The sequence below is a fragment of the Eublepharis macularius genome, chromosome 9, assembly GCF_028583425.1.
Source record: "Eublepharis macularius isolate TG4126 chromosome 9, MPM_Emac_v1.0, whole genome shotgun sequence".
Lineage (NCBI taxonomy): Eukaryota > Metazoa > Chordata > Lepidosauria > Squamata > Eublepharidae > Eublepharis > Eublepharis macularius.
The window spans coordinates 2,027,865-2,043,706 of NC_072798.1; the positions used below are offsets into that span (position 1 = coordinate 2,027,865).

General features: G+C 47.4%; 1 protein-coding gene across 1 annotated transcript; it reads left to right on the forward strand.

The window, feature by feature from the left end:
* The first annotated feature begins 14,677 nt into the window (after window positions 1-14,677).
* On the forward strand, window positions 14,678-15,613 carry LOC129335743 (olfactory receptor 5V1-like). Its single transcript, XM_054988536.1, has one exon. It carries the CDS (start codon window positions 14,678-14,680, stop codon window positions 15,611-15,613), a length of 936 nt encoding a protein of 311 aa, XP_054844511.1.
* Window positions 15,614-15,842: the final 229 nt, after the last annotated feature.

Consider the following 15,842-nt stretch of genomic DNA (forward strand, 5'->3'; position numbering starts at 1 on the left):
AGCCGAAACAAGAATCTCTTTCGGCTTTCGACTTTCGGGATTCTTTCGGCATTATTTTGGCATTCTTTCGGCTTTTTTCTATGGGAAAATGCCTCCGTCTTCCAGGATGCCTGGAGGAGGCATTTTCCCACCAAATAAGCCCAAAATTGGTGGGGACCTTCCTCTAACCCTTCTCTAACAACCACCCAGGTTTCAGACAGATTGGACTTTGGGGGGCCATGTTATGGCCCCCCAAAGCAGGTCCCCCCATCCTCCCATAAGAAAGCGAAGGAGCAGCATATTGTTAGCATGCTGCTGCTGATCTTTCTTCATTATTTCCTATGGGGGAAAAATGAAGAGGCAGGCTTCCTTTGCCAGGGGTGGCATTTTGCATGCAAAATGCCCCCCAGCCCTCAGGGGCCCTTCTCCCACCCCTCCTCCCACCCCCCACCAAGGCTCAGCCTGCTCCCACTTGGGGGGGCCATTTCATGGCCTCCCCAAGTAGGTGCTCTAATCTCTACCACTGACAGCTGGGGGAGGCCTGTGTTGCCAGGCGTGGCATTTTGCATGCAAAATGCCCCCCAACCCTCTGGGGCCCGTCTCCCACCCCTCCTCCCACCCCCCACCAAGGCTCAGCCTGCTCCCACTTGGGGGGGCATTTCATGGCCTCCCCAAGTAGGTGCTCTGCTCTCATCTCTACCACTGACAGCTGGGGGAGGCTTGTGTTGCCAGGGGTGGCATTTTGCATGCAAAATGCCCCCCAGCCCTCTGGGGCCCTTCTCCCACCCTTCCTCCCACCCCCCACCAAGGCTCAGACTGCTCCCACTTGGGGGGGCCATTTCATGGCATCCCCAAGTAGGTCCTCTCAGCCCCTAAAGTCCACCCCTTACAGCCCCACACAAACCCAATTCCCCCCCAGCTGCCACACACAGACCCAAATCCCCACATTAGCCCCTCACAGACCCAAATCCACCCCCACCTGCCCTACACCCATAACCCCAGGAACAGGCTGGCAAAGGCCAGCCCTCTCCCTTTGTTCCCTATGCTGGGAACTTCTAAACTCTCTTTCCCTGGGCAATTCTGCACAGCCCAGGGGTGCCACAATGGTGGGCACACTTCTGAGTGCCAGCTGGTCCCTGTGAAAGAGCACCTGAACCACAGACACCCTCCCTCAAATTCCCCCACCACCTACAGAGATGGCTGGCCAGCCAGCCCCATTGTTCCCTATGATGGGAACCAACTGCACAACAAAGAATAAAACAAGAACAACACAAAATAAAGTTTTAAATTTTTTTTTCTCCCTTCCAAAGTACAAGTAGGCAAAGCATTATGACACATTACACCAGCAGTCCCCCACACAGAAAAATAACACAACTCACTTAACATCAGAGAATCACAAAGCATGATACCTGTCAAAAACACTTTATTTCTTGAACAGCTTTAGGTTACACAGCAGGGGGGAACACCAAAGGGCATGGCAGCACTATCTTACACAAAAATAACACAACTCACTTAACATCAGAGAATCACAAAGCACAATTCCTGTCAAAAACACTTTATTTCTTGAACAGCTTTAGGCTACACAGCAGGGGGGGGGACACCAAAGGGCATGGCAGCACTATCTTACACAAAAATAACACAACTCACTTAACATCAGAGAATCACAAAAACACAATTCCTGTCAAAAACACTTTATTTCTTGAACAGCTTGAGGTTACACAGTAGGAGGGCACAACAGGGCATGATAGCAATGTACTACAAAAAATAATACAACCCACTTCACCGTTTTTGACAGCAATTGTGTTTGTGTGATTCTCTGATGTGAAGTGAGTTGTGTTATTTTTACGTAGTACACTGCTTTCCTGCTCTGCGGTGCCTTCCTACTGTGTAACCTAAAGCAGTTACAGAAATAAAGTGCTTTTGACAGCTATTTTTTGGGGTGATTCTTTAATGTGAAGTGAGTTGTGTTATTTTTGTGTAAGATACTGCTTCCATGCCCTTTGGTGTCCCCCCCCTGCTGTGTAGCCTAAAGCTGTTCAAGAAATAAAGTGTTTTTGACAGGAATTGTGCTTTTGTGATTCTCTGATGTTAAGTGAGTTGTGTTATTTTTGTGTAAGATAGTGCTGCCATGCCCTTTGGTGTTCCCCCCTGCTGTGTAACCTCAAGCTGTTCAAGAAATAAAGTGTTTTTGACAGGAATTGTGTTTTTGTGATTCTCTGATGTTAAGTGAGTTGTGTTATTTTTGTGTAAGATAGTGCTGCCATGCCCTTTGGTGTTCCCCCCTGCTGTGTAACCTAAAGCTGTTCAAGAAATAAAGTGTTTTTGACAGGAATCATGCTTTGTGATTCTCTGATGTTAAGTGAGTTGTGTTATTTTTGTGTAAGATAGTGCTGCCATGCCCTTTGGTGTTCCCCCCTGCTGTGTAACCTAAAGCTGTTCAAGAAATAAAGTGTTTTTGACAGGTATCATGCTTTGTGATTCTCTGATGTTAAGTGAGTTGTGTTATTTTTCTGCGTGGGGGACTGCTGGTGTAATGTGTCATAATGCTTTGCCTACTTGTACTTTGGAAGGGAGAAAAAAAATTTAAAACTTTATTTTGTGTTGTTCTTGTTTTATTCTTTGTTGTGCAGTTGGTTCCCATCATAGGGAACAATGGGGCTGGCTGGCCAGCCATCTCTGTAGGTGGTGGGGGAATTTGAGGGAGGGTGTCTGTGGTTCAGGTGCTCTTTCACAGGGACCAGCTGGCACTCAGAAGTGTGCCCACCATTGTGGCACCCCTGGGCTGTGCAGAATTGCCTAGGGAAAGAGTGTTTAGAAGTTCCCAGCATAGGGAACAAAGGGAGAGGGCTGGCCTTTGCCAGCCTGTTCCTGGGGTTATGGGTGTGGGGCAGGTGGGGGTGGATTTGGGTCTGTGAGGGGCTAATGTGGGGATTTGGGTCTGTGTGTGGCAGCTGGGGGGGAATTGGGTTTGTGTGGGGCTGTAAGGGGTGGACTTTAGGGGCTGAGAGGACCTACTTGGGGATGCCATGAAATGGCCCCCCCAAGTGGGAGCAGTCTGAGCCTTGGTGGGGGGTGGGAGGAAGGGTGGGAGAAGGGCCCCAGAGGGCTGGGGGGCATTTTGCATGCAAAATGCCACCCCTGGCAACACAAGCCTCCCCCAGCTGTCAGTGGTAGAGATGAGAGCAGAGCACCTACTTGGGGAGGCCATGAAATGCCCCCCCAAGTGGGAGCAGGCTGAGCCTTGGTGGGGGGTGGGAGGAGGGGTGGGAGAAGGGCCCCAGAGGGTTGGGGGGCATTTTGCATGCAAAATGCCACCCCTGGCAACACAAGCCTCCCCCAGCTGTCAGTGGTAGAGATTAGAGCACCTACTTGGGGAGGCCATGAAATGCCCCCCCCAAGTGGGAGCAGGCTGAGCCTTGGTGGGGGGTGGGAGGAGGGGTGGGAGAAGGGCCCCTGAGGGTGAGGGGGCATTTTGCATGCAAAATGCCACCCCTGGCAAAGGAAGCCTGCCTCTTCATTTTTTCCCCATAGGAAATAATGAAGAAAGATCAGCAGCAGCATGCTAACAATATGCTGCTCCTTCGCTTTCTTATGGGAGGATGGGGGACCTGCTTTGGGGGGGCCATAACATGGCCCCCCAAGGTCCAATCTGTCTGAAACTTGGGTGGTTGTTAGAGAAGGGTTAGAGGAAGGTCCCCACCAATTTTTGGCTTATTCGGTGGGAAAATGCCTCCTCCAGGCGTCCTGGAAGACGGAGGCATTTTCCCATAGGAAAGCCGAAAGAATCCCGAAACGTTTTGGCTTTTTTCTTTCGGCTACCCGAAACGTTTCGGCATTCCCCGAAACGTTTCGGCATTCCCCGAAAGAAGCCGAAACACTTTTGTTTCGGCATTCTTTCGGCATTCTGAATGCCGAAACGCACATCCCTAGCTACGCCTTCTTCCGTGGCGTAGCTTTTTTGCGCCGCTGTGGGCGTTCCCGTTTCTGGAGGGGCTTAGGGAGCAGACTAACTCTGCCCCCCTCCTCGCTGCCCCCCCACGCCGCGCAGGGCTCTACGCCGCTCCTCCGCCTCCGCCCAGCCGCCTGAGGCTTGCGCCGGTGCCGGCCCGCCGGCGGGCCAGCGCCGCGTCCCAGCACGGGCGGAGGGCCACTTACGTGGGCGTAAGGACCAGATACGCCGTCGCAAGCCTTAGGTCGGTTCCTATTCACTTTCTCCGCCCCTCTTAGGATTGGGCTGTAAACATATTGCCTCATGATATAATTGCAAATTTGGTAATTGTAGTCCACCTCTTTCCTTGGCATCGCATAAGACTTTCATTTTCACTCTAGGTTTCTTTCCTGCCCATACAAATTCAGATATCTTCTTTTGCCATTTGTCAAATTGTTTTTTGTCTTTTACTATTGGAATCATTTGTAGCAAAAAGATCATTCTTGGTAGCACGTTCATTTTTATCACTGCTATCCTACCCAACCATGACAAATTTAGTTTATTCCATTTGATCATGTCTCTTTCTATTTGTGACCAAAGATTTTCATAGTTATTCTTGAATAAGTCTATATTTTTAGTTGTTAATTCTATTCCTAAATATTTTGTTTTCTGAACCACTTCACATTCTGTTAATTCCATTAATTCTTGTTGTTTCTTCTTGTTCATGTTTTTACATAACAATTTCGATTTCTTTTTATTTATGTAAAAACCTGCCAGATCTCCAAATTCTTTTATCTTATGTAACAACTTTGGCATATGCTGAATTCGGTCTTCCACTATAAACATTGCATCGTCTGCGAATGCCCTTAATTTATATGAGAAACCTTGAGTTTTAATTCCTCTAATATCATCATCTTGTCTTATCTGCCTTAATAGTACTTCCAATACCATAACAAATAGCAGTGGTGACAATGGGCATCCTTGTCTTGTTCCTTTTCTTATTTCAAATTTATTTGTTAATTCATTGTTGACACATATTGTCGCTCTTTGCTCTTTGTAAATTGTTTTAACTGCCTCTATAAACTCTTTGCCCATATCCATCTTTTCCATTATAGCAAACATAAAGTCCCAGTTTAAATTGTCAAATGCCTTCTCCACATTCGCGAAAAAGAAACCAACTTCTTTCCCAGGGTGCTTATTGTAGTATTCTATCGCGTTTATTACCACTCTTAAATTGTCTTTTATTTGTCTGTTAGGTAAGAAACCTGCTTGTTCTTTTGCTACAAAGTCTATCAACCAATTCTTAAGTCTTTCTGCTAATATTTTGGCAAACATTTTATAGTCATTGTTTATTAAAGAGAATGGTCTGTAATTTTTCACATTTGTTGATTCCTGTGATTCTTTTGGTATCAGTGAAATGTTAGCTTCATTCCATGTATCTGGTAAACCTTCACCTTTCAATATTCCATTCATCACCTTTTGTAGAGTTAGCAACAGGTCTTTCTTCAATATTTTATAAAATTTAGCCGATATTCCATCTGGGTCTGGTGCCTTCCCTATCTTTGTTGCTTCTATAGCTTTAATAATTTCTTCTTCTGTTATCATGGCATTTAGTTTTTCTCTTATCTTGTTTGGAATGGTTGGTAAATTTATATTTGACATATAGTTGTTAATTGTTTTATCTCAATGGTCTTTTTCTGATAAAATTTTGCATAGTGTTTATAAAAAGCTTGCTTTATCAATTGCTGTTCTATCAATTCTTTTCCTTCTTCTACTATCTTAGTAATTACTTTATTCTCTCTCTCTTTTTCAATTGCCAAGCTAAATATTTCCCTGGCTTATTTGCACCTTCAAACGATTTTTGTCTTAACATCTTTAGTTTCCACTCTCTTTATTTTCCTAAACTTTTATCTGTTCTTGTAATATTTTTATTTCTTGTTGTAGTTTCTTTTTCCCTGGTCTTTTCTTTAGTTGTTGCTCTTTTTCAGGTATTTTTTCTTGTATCTCTCGTAGTTTCCATTCTTTGTACTTCTTGTCTGTAGTACTTAAATCAATAAGTACACCTCTTATAACTGCTTTGTATGCGTCCCATACCTTCTGGATTGAGACTTCTTGGTCTACATTATACTGAATAAAGTACTTTGTTTCTCTTTGGAGGTACTCCACATACTTCTGATTTTGTAAGAGATCCTCATTTAATCTCCACCTCAATTTTTTGTATGTCGTTCCCACTTTCCATAATATAGGATTAAGGTCTGAGCTAATCCTTGGCATAATTTCTGTAACTTTAGTCTACACTAGGGGTGTGCAAAGGCACCCTGATTCGTTTTTTTCCGAATCTGCTAAATCCGAATCGAGAGGCCGATTTGAGTTTAGCAGAAATCCGAATCGCCCAGCCGATTCGGGTTTACCGATTCGGACTGATTCGGATTGATTCGGGTTTTTTTTTAATGGGAAAAAGCCTCCTCAGACTTCTCTGAAGCCTGGGGGAGGCATTTTCCCACCGAAACACCCCAAATTTGGTGAGGGCCTTCCTCTAACTCCCCTCTAACAACTCCCCAAGTTTCAGAACGATTAGACTTTGGGGGCCTTGTTATGGCCCCCCAAACCAGGTCCCCCTATCCTCTCCTTAAAAAAAGCCATAGCTTTAGGTTGCTGCTGCTGATCTTCATTCATTTTTTCCTATGGGGAAAAAATGAAGAGGAAGGCTTCCTTTGCCAGGGGTGGCATTTCGCATGCAAAATCCCCCCCTACCCTCAGGGGCTCTTCTCCCACCTTTCCTCCCACCCCCCACCAAGGCTCATCCTGCTCCCACTTGGAGGGGCCATTTCATGGCCTCCCCAAGTAGGTGCTCTTATCTCTACCACTTACAGCTGGGGGAGGCTTGTCTTGCCAGGGGTGGCATTTTGCATGCAAAATGCCCCACTACCCTCAGGGGCCCTTCTCCCACCTTTCCTCCCACCCCCCACCAAGGCTCAGCCTGCTCCCACTTGGGGGGGCCATTTCATGGCCTCCCCAAGTAGGTGCTCTCAGCCCCCAAAGTCCACCCCTTACAGCCCCACACAAACCCAATTCCCCCCCAGCTGCCACACACAGACCCAAATCCCCACATTAGCCCCTCACAGACCCAAATCCACCCCCAGCAGCCCCACACCCGTAACCCCAGGAACAGGCTGGCAAAGGCCAGCCCTCTCCCTTTGCTCCCTATGCTGGGAACTTCTAAACTCTCTTTCCCTGGGCAATTCTGCACAGCCCAGGGGTGCCACAATGGTGGGCACACTTCTGAGTGCCAGCTGGTCCCTGTGAAAGAGCACCTGAACCACAGACACCCTCCCTCAAATTCCCCCACCACCTACAGAGGTGGCTGGCCAGCCAGCCCCATTGTTCCCTATGATGGGAACCAACTGCACAACGAAGAATAAAACATGAACAACACAAAATAAAGTTTTTTAAAAATTATTTTCTCCCTTTCAAAGTACAAGTAGGCAAAGCATTATGACACATTACACCAGCAGTCCCCCACGCAGAAAAATAACACAACTCACTTAACATCAGAGAATCACAAAAGCACAATTCCTGTCAAAAACACTTTATTTCTTGAACAGCTTTAGGTTACACAGCAGGGGGGCACACCAAAGGGCATGGCAACATTCCACCTCACAAAAATAACACAACTCACTTCACATCAGAGAATCACAAAAGCACAATTCCTGTCAAAAACACTTTATTTCTTGAACTGCTTTAGGTTACACAGTAGGAGGGCACAACAGGGCATGATAGCAGTGTATTACACAAAATAATACAACTCACTTCACCGTTTTTGACAGCAATTGTGTTTGGGTGATTCTCTGATGTGAAGTGAGTTGTGTTATTTTTGTGTAGTACACTGCTTTCATTCCCTGTTGTGCCTTCCTACTTTGTAATCTAAAGCAGTTAAAGAAATAAAGTGCTTTTGACAGCAATTTTTGGGGGTGATTCTTTAATGTGAAGTGAGTTGTGTTATTTTTGTGTAAGATACTGCTGCCATGCCCTTTGGTGTGCCCCCCTTCTGTGTTACCTAAAGCTGTTCAAGAAATAAAGTGTTTTTGACAGGAACTGTGTTTTTGTGATTCTCTGATGTTAAGTGAGTTGTGTTATTTTTGTGAGGTGGAATGCTGGAATGCCCTTTGGTGTGCCCCCTGCTTTGTAACCTAAAGCTGTTCGAGAAATAAAGTGTTTTTGACAGGAATTGTGCTTTTGTGATTCTCTGATGTTAAGTGAGTTGTGTTATTTTTCTGCGTGGGGGACTGCTGGTGTAATGTGTCATAATGCTTTGCCTACTTGTACTTTGAAAGGGAGAAAATAATTTTTAAAAAACTTTATTTTGTGTTGTTCGTGTTTTATTCTTTGTTGTGCAGTTGGTTCCCATCATAGGGAACAATGGGGCTGGCTGGCCAGCCATCTCTGTAGGTGGTGGGGGAATTTGAGGGAGGGTGTCTGTGGTTCAGGTACTCTTTCACAGGGACCAGCTGGCACTCAGAAGTGTGCCCACCATTGTGGCACCCCTGGGCTGTGCAGAATTGCCCAGGGAAAGAGAGTTTAGAAGTTCCCAGCATAGGGAACAAAGGGAGAGGGCTGGCCTTTGCCAGCCTGTTCCTGGGGTTATGGGTGTGTGGCAGCTGGGGGGGAATTGGGTTTGTGTGGGGCTGTAAGGGGTGGACTTTGGGGGCTGAGAGCACCTACTTGGGGAGGCCATGAAATGGCCCCCCCAAGTGGGAGCAGGCTGAGCCTTGGTGGGGGGTGGGAGGAAAGGTGGGAGAAGGGCCCCTGAGGGTAGGGGGGCATTTTGCATGCAAAATGCAACCCCTGGCAAGACAAGCCTCCCCCAGCTGTAAGTGGTAGAGAAAAGAGCACCTACTTGGGGAGGCCATGAAATGCCCCCCCAGTGGGAGCAGGCTGAGCCTTGGTGGGGGGTGGGAGGAAAGGTGGGAGAAGGGCCCCTGAGGGTTGGGGGGCATTTTGCATGCGAAATGCCACCCCTGGCAAAGGAAGCCTTCCTCTTCATTTTTTCCCCATAGGAAAAAAAGAATGAAGATCAGCAGCAGCAACCTAAAGCTATGCCCTTTTTTAGGCAAGGATAGGGGGACCTGGTTTGGGGGGCCATAACATGGCCCCCCAAAGTCTAATCGTTCTGAAACTTGGGGGGTTGTTAGAGGGGAGTAAGAGGAAGGTCGCCACCAATTTTGGCTTGATTTGGTGGGAAAATGCCTCCCCCAGGCGTCTGGGAAGATGGAGGCATTTTCCCATTGAAAAACCCGAATCAATCTGAATCAATTCGGGTTATGGTGATTCGGAAAACCCGAATCAACCCGAATCTGGGTGATTCGGGTTTTTTCGGGTTTTCCAAAACCCGAACTACACACCCCTAATCTGCACTGCTAAATCTTTGGATGTTCATATCATATCAATTCTCGAGAATGACTGATGCCTCACTGAAAAATGCGCATATTCTCTATTTTTTGGATAGCAATTTCTCCAAGTATCTTCTAATCTTTCCTGTTTAACTGGTTTACCAGGAGCAAGATCTTCTTCCTGTGGGACTGGGGAGTAAAACTCTCTCCTGCCCTGGGCCTCACAGATGGGATGCTTTTGCACAGTGTGCTTGACCCACTTCCTAGGGAGAACAGGATTGAAGATGGCCCAAGCCATGTGAAGCTGAGAGGGGGTGGGATTTTGAGTCAGAAGGAATGGGGCTTTCCTTCCAATTAGTTCCCCAATCTACTCTTCCTCAGTAGCAGATATGGAGGGACTGAAACCTGGCCAGCTGAGACAGAGGACAGAAGGGAGCCATGTGGTATCTCCTGTGATTCCACCAGGCACCCCACCGAAGGCTAGCAGGAATATCTAACAGGACTGAAGAGCCTCTTACCCCCAGCCAGTGTAGGGTGCACCAGTTTAATGGAGGCTGCAGTCATTGGACTGCCATGGAGGTATGTAAAGGGACCCAGTGAGGAGCAAACAGTGGCCATCCCTTGTGTTTGGTTCCATCTTGAACCTTCTCTGACTTCTTCCCCTACCCGCCTTGCTCCCTGTGGGCTGAGAGCACAGCAGCATCCCCAGGGCCCACTTACTGAGTAAAATGTTGTCTCCTCCAAGCAGCCTCACAAAGCATGAGCCAAATGTGAGCCAGACAGCAGACACCCTCCTCTGGGTCTTAGAGTGAGAGAAATAGGACCTCCCTTGGAGTTGTGTTTGGAGACTCAGGGAGGTCTGAGATCCTGCAAGTGTTGCCTTGGGCTGTGCTCTACTCTTCTAAAACCCTGCCTCCCAACAGATAGAAGAGATATTGGCCACATAAATAGACATAAATCTCTACAGTGATGGACCAAGACTGAATGTCACCATTTCCTTTTGTGGGGAGAAGGAATCCAGACATGACCACCCCTGTGTGACTTTTATTGCAAGGAAAGGTGAGTCACATTAGGGTCTGAGGACGACCAAGTTTTTATCTTCTCCTTTGATGGGGTCATTTATTCTTGTGAGGGGGGGGGAGATGTCAGCTGTGGAGGCCTGAAGCTGGAGGCAGTAGTCTAGGAGGGAAAATTGCTTAGGAACACACAAAGCTGCCTCGTTGGAGCCATCTGTTCCAGTGCTGGTAGTGATAATAGAAAATGCCATGAAGTCAGAGCTGAGTTACGGTGACCCCTAGTGAGCTTTTCAAGGCAAGAGGCTATCAGAGGTGGTTTGCGATTGCCTGCCCCTACAACCCTGATCCATTTGGAAGTCTCCCATACAATTACTAACCAAGGCTGACCCTGCTTAGCTTCCGTGATCTGATGAGACCAGGCTTGCCTGTGCTATCCCGGTCTGGGTGTGCCAATATTACCTTTTCTAACTGGCACCATGTCTCCAGGATCTCAAGATTACTGTTGCCAGCATGGAGTAGGGGTCAGAATGTTAGACTAGGGTGCAAGTTACTGTCCCCACTAGAGCACAGAGCTCCCTGGGTGACCCTGGACCAGTTATGCTGTCTCTCACCTCAACTACTATCTACAATGATTGTGAGGACACAGTAGCAGACACAATGAAAAACCCTAAACTCCTTGGGCAAGAGGAGGGATAAAACATTCTTGACAGACCTTTTGAAGATGAGCTACGCAAGATCTTTTCATACTGGAGATGCTAACAAAGGACTTAAAGAATGCCAAACCTTTGCTCTGCGCTGAGCCATGTCTCTTCACCACAGGAAATACGAAAGCCACTTCAGGGCCAGATCTAGGGGGGCAGGGGGGTTGCCTGCCCCTGGAACCGACAAAGAGAGGGTGCTGAGTGTGGCTGCCAGCTGGGAGCGCACACCCTGGAGCTGATGGCGGCAGCACTGGTGGCTGAGCGGGTGGGCTGGGAGGTTGCCCGTGCGCCGCCCTGGCCTCCTGCTGTGCCGATGGCCGTGCCTGGCCCGCAGCTGCTGTACCCAGCCAGGAGTGTGCACTGGTGGTGGCAGCGCGTGGCAACTGAGCAGGCAGCCTCCCAGCCGTCCCGCTCAGTTGTCCTGTGCTGCTGCTGCCATTGTGTGCTCCCAGCTGGGCACAACAGCTGTGGACCAGACACAGCTGTTGGCATGACAGGCAGCCAGGGCAGCACATGGGGCATCTAAGCAGGAGGGCTGGGAGGTTGCCCACGCACCACCCCAGCTGCCTGCTGTGCTGATGGGGCAGCCAGCTCGCAGCTGCTGGCCGGGGAGCACATGGAATTGTGGGTGCACTCTTGGGGGAGCCAGCGTGCTCTGTGTGATGACATCACACACAGTGATACGCAGTATGGGTAGGCACGAGCGCGCGCTTTGCAGGCGTGCACTAGTGGTCACAGGGTGGCAACAGTCCTGGAGCTGCCCCCGGGTGCCAGTGAGCATTGCTATGGCCTGGGGCCTTTTAGGCCCACAATAACAGAGGCTCAAACAACAGCCATACTACAAATTAGAAGGGGTGCAAATGTGTCTGAAAGGGATATATTCCTTCAGGACAGGACAGCTGCTCTAGTCCGCTGCAGCCCAAATCAGAAGAGTGTTTTGTGGCAACTTTAGGGTGTCCGAAGACTTGCTTTAGCAAGGAGGGCCCAAGAAGTTTTTCTTTAGAAAGCAGAAGAATTCCCTAATGAAGATATTTTTTTAAAGAATCATCATCTTGCATTAACCTATTTTTTCTCAGGAATTATTTGTATGGTGAATCTACAGTGACCAAGAGTTACAGAAAGATTTAGAGAAATGTAATGAAATTAATTATTTGCATTGGTCTCCATGGGTGTGGAAGCCACCTGTCTGTGCTGGATCCGTTGTTTTCAGGGAGTGGTTGCATCTTGTAGAAAGGACGGCCTTTTAGAACAGGCTGGCTGCGGGTTAATCTAGTCACTACTAGACCTGCAGGTAGCATGAGCTTCTGGAGACAAATGTTGGAAATTCAGGGAGGCAGGGAGCCCAAAAGGAAAGTGTTGCCTCATCAGCCATTTTTTTAAAAAAATATTTTTACTAGGAGCTTTCTAGGAAAGAAAAAAACAAAATACAAATTGCATGAATAAGTCACTTTCTCACAAAAATTGTAATTTATGCATGCAAACACTAAGCTTATAGTTATGATTATAATAACCTCACTCTAAAACATTCGTCTCCTTTTAAAATGCTGGAGATTTCCAATTGACCTGCAATAATGTTTACACCAAAACAGCACAATTTGACTTCTGTAGCACCTTAAAGACCCACAAGGTTTTCAGAGTATAAGCTCCCAAGAGTCAAAGCTCCATCAGATACGACGTTCTGACTCTCGAAAGCTTATACACTAGAAATCTTGTTCTTTAAGGGGCTCCTGGACTCCAATCTTGTTGTCGTACTGCAGACCAACTCGAAACTATGCCCCGAAACAATTCACCCTGGAGGCTGGTCTAATAACATCCATACAGGCTTCCGATAACTATGGGAGTTCTTAAAGAGTAGCATTAAACATGTCGCTGGAACAGAGATGAGCATACTTAGATTTTCAAAATACTAAAATAATTTTAGAACAAATAGGAAGGTTTTATATTGGTACAGATATTTCAGAACAAAAGCTAACATTCAGGTATATCATTAGTCCGTAGTTTGGTGGCATTCAGTAAATTATACTATCAATAAATAGTAATATGAAACAGGAGAAAAAACAGGTGAGACAAAGTTTGGCACTAGATGAAACCATCAGACGGGTGCAGAAGTGCCCTGAGTGCAGCCTGAACAGGGTGTGGTATTGCCTTCTATCCTGCAAGCCATGGTTTGTGTACCAGGTTGCAGGCCAAGCTTGGGAAAGAAAGAAAACCAAGATTTATCTTGAGCCTCTAATTGCACCCCAAAAAGACCACACACAGTTTGCCCTGGAAATTTACATTTTGTGAGGGGGAGAAACCCTAATATGCAGATCGAGGGACTTCAAGGTATTTGCATTCATTGGAGTTTTGATGGAGGGGGAGTTGGGGGTCATGCCACCCCTCACCCCCCAGTCCCAGCTGCACTGTTTCTTTTGGGCAGGCTTGTTTGTTGTTTCTTCCTCTACATAACTCAAGAGAAGGTGCAAAGTTCACCCCTACTCTCCAGTTCTATGTTCACAACAATCCTGTGGAGTAAGTTAGTCTGAGACAGTGGGTATCCTAAGGCCACCCACTGAGGATCATGGCGGGGTGGTAATTTGTACCCAGGTATAGCAGGTGGGTAAGACCCCACCTCACAGGCAGACAGACAAGCCTTTCACATTCCTGCCACTCGGGCAGGTAAAGGCCAGGAGTCCCCCCGCCACTCAGAGAGTCCTCCTGACCCAAACCCTCATAGGGTCCCCTCTCTCCTCTTCCAGAGGCTCCTCCAGACAGGCAGCCACTCCCTGTTTTCGCCTCCCCTCACCCAGCTACAGCCCAGGGCTATCAGCGAAAAGGGAACTCAGAAGTTCCTTATATATACGCTGCTCTTCCGTTTACTTCCACACGGTCAGAGCCTTTGCATGAGTGTGTGTCTTATTTCCCTCTCAGCTAACAACTTCAGGCCAGCCAGGGTTAAACCAAGAAAAAATAAACTTTATTGATAAGGAGGAACATAGGAGTGAATGGGTTTTAAACTAAAACACATACTGGGGTTAAACAGGAAAGGGATCAAAATAAAAGAACAGATTAACAACCAGCTAACTTTCTGCTGCCTCTCTGAACAGCGTCTCAAACCCTTCTCTCCCTCAGTCTATGAGCTAAGCTACAAGTGATGCCAGATATGTGTTTTTTTTAATGCACCAGGGACATAATTTTACCTGGGAACTGTAGTTGAAAACGCTGTTATGTCCCTAGCGTGGGGAGGCAGTGGAGGGGAAGAGCTTTTCAAAGATAGTTTTCAATGACAGAGCCACGTGGGATCACTGGGGGAGAGGAACTTTGCAATGGTTTTCTTGCAATCTCAACAGAGTGCTGAGCTACCAGCACTAGGGACATAATGCTATTTTCAACTACAGTTCCCAGGTAAAATTGTGTCCCCGATACATTAAAAAGACACGTCTGCCATCACTTCTTGCTTAGTTGTATTGCTAAAGCCTTCTTTTCCCTCCAACGGACTCTAACTCTGAATGGCCCAACATTCCACCCACTCCCACTGGCTGTCTCTTAGGAGAGCCGGAGCTGGAGCCACTCCTGTCTGTCACACCAGGTTTTTCTAATCCAAGACATGCACTCTAACCACTACACAATACTGTATCTCATGGAGCATATTTTCTTTCCCCACAGAGGCATCTCCTCTTTGCTATGGCTGTAGAAAATCACACGCAGGTGAAAGAGTTTATCTTCTTGGGCTTCTCTGGCCTCCCAGCCAACCCAACCTTCCTCTTTGTCCTCTTCCTGGCTGCCTATTTGGCCATTGTGGCGGGCAATCTCATGATATTAATTCTGGTCCTAGTGGATTCCTGCCTTCACAGCCCCATGTACTTCTTCCTCAGTCACCTCTCCTGCTTGGACATTTGCCTCTCCACTGTTGTCATCCCAAAGATCCTTGACAACTTCCTGCGCCAACAAAACACTATTTCATACAGGCAATGCCTGGCGCAGACTTTCTTCCTGATTGGCTTTGCTGGCTGTGAGCCCACGCTGCTGGCTGTCATGGCCTATGACCGCTATGCCGCCATCTGCAGGCCCCTGCACTACCCTCTCCTCATGAGCAAGAGGGTGTGTATCCAGCTAGCATCTGCCTCCTGGGTCTGGGGCTTCCTGGACTCGGCCATTCATGCTGCCTTGGCTGCAAATCTGTCTTTCTGTGGAGTCAATCAGATTCCACACATTTTTTGTGATGTCCCGCCATTGCTAAAAATTGCCTGCAGCGACACGCATATCAACAAACTAGTCAATCACATCACAAGCCTCTTTGTGGGCCTGGGCCCTTTCCTTTTCATCATCTTCTCCTACATATACATCTTGGCCTCTATTCTGAGGATTCGCTCTGAAGGTGGCAGGAGCAAAGCCTTCTCCACATGTGCTTCTCACATAATCGTCGTCACTCTCTGTGTTGGAAACGGGTTCCTGAACTACAACAGGCCAAGCACTGGGTCTTCCCTGGAAATGGACACTCTGGTCTCCACCATGTTTTGCATAGTCACTCCTATGCTGAACCCTCTTATTTACAGCCTCCGGAACAAGGAGGTGAAGGGGGCCCTCCGGAAGGTTCTGGACTGCAAGTGGAGAGATTAGGTATCATTTTTGGTAGCAAACTTCACTGAGCTCTACGTTCCTCGGTATGGATGCTCATTCAGAAGGGATTTAACCATGCTGTTTTTGTTCCAGACATTACCTGTTTTAACTTCAGAGGCACCATTTAAACAGTGGCAAAAGGATATCTCAACATTTTCATGGTAAGGGAAAAAACCAAGAGTTAAATACAAAATTTTATAAGATGCGAAGAAGAGAGGCAACCTAGGTT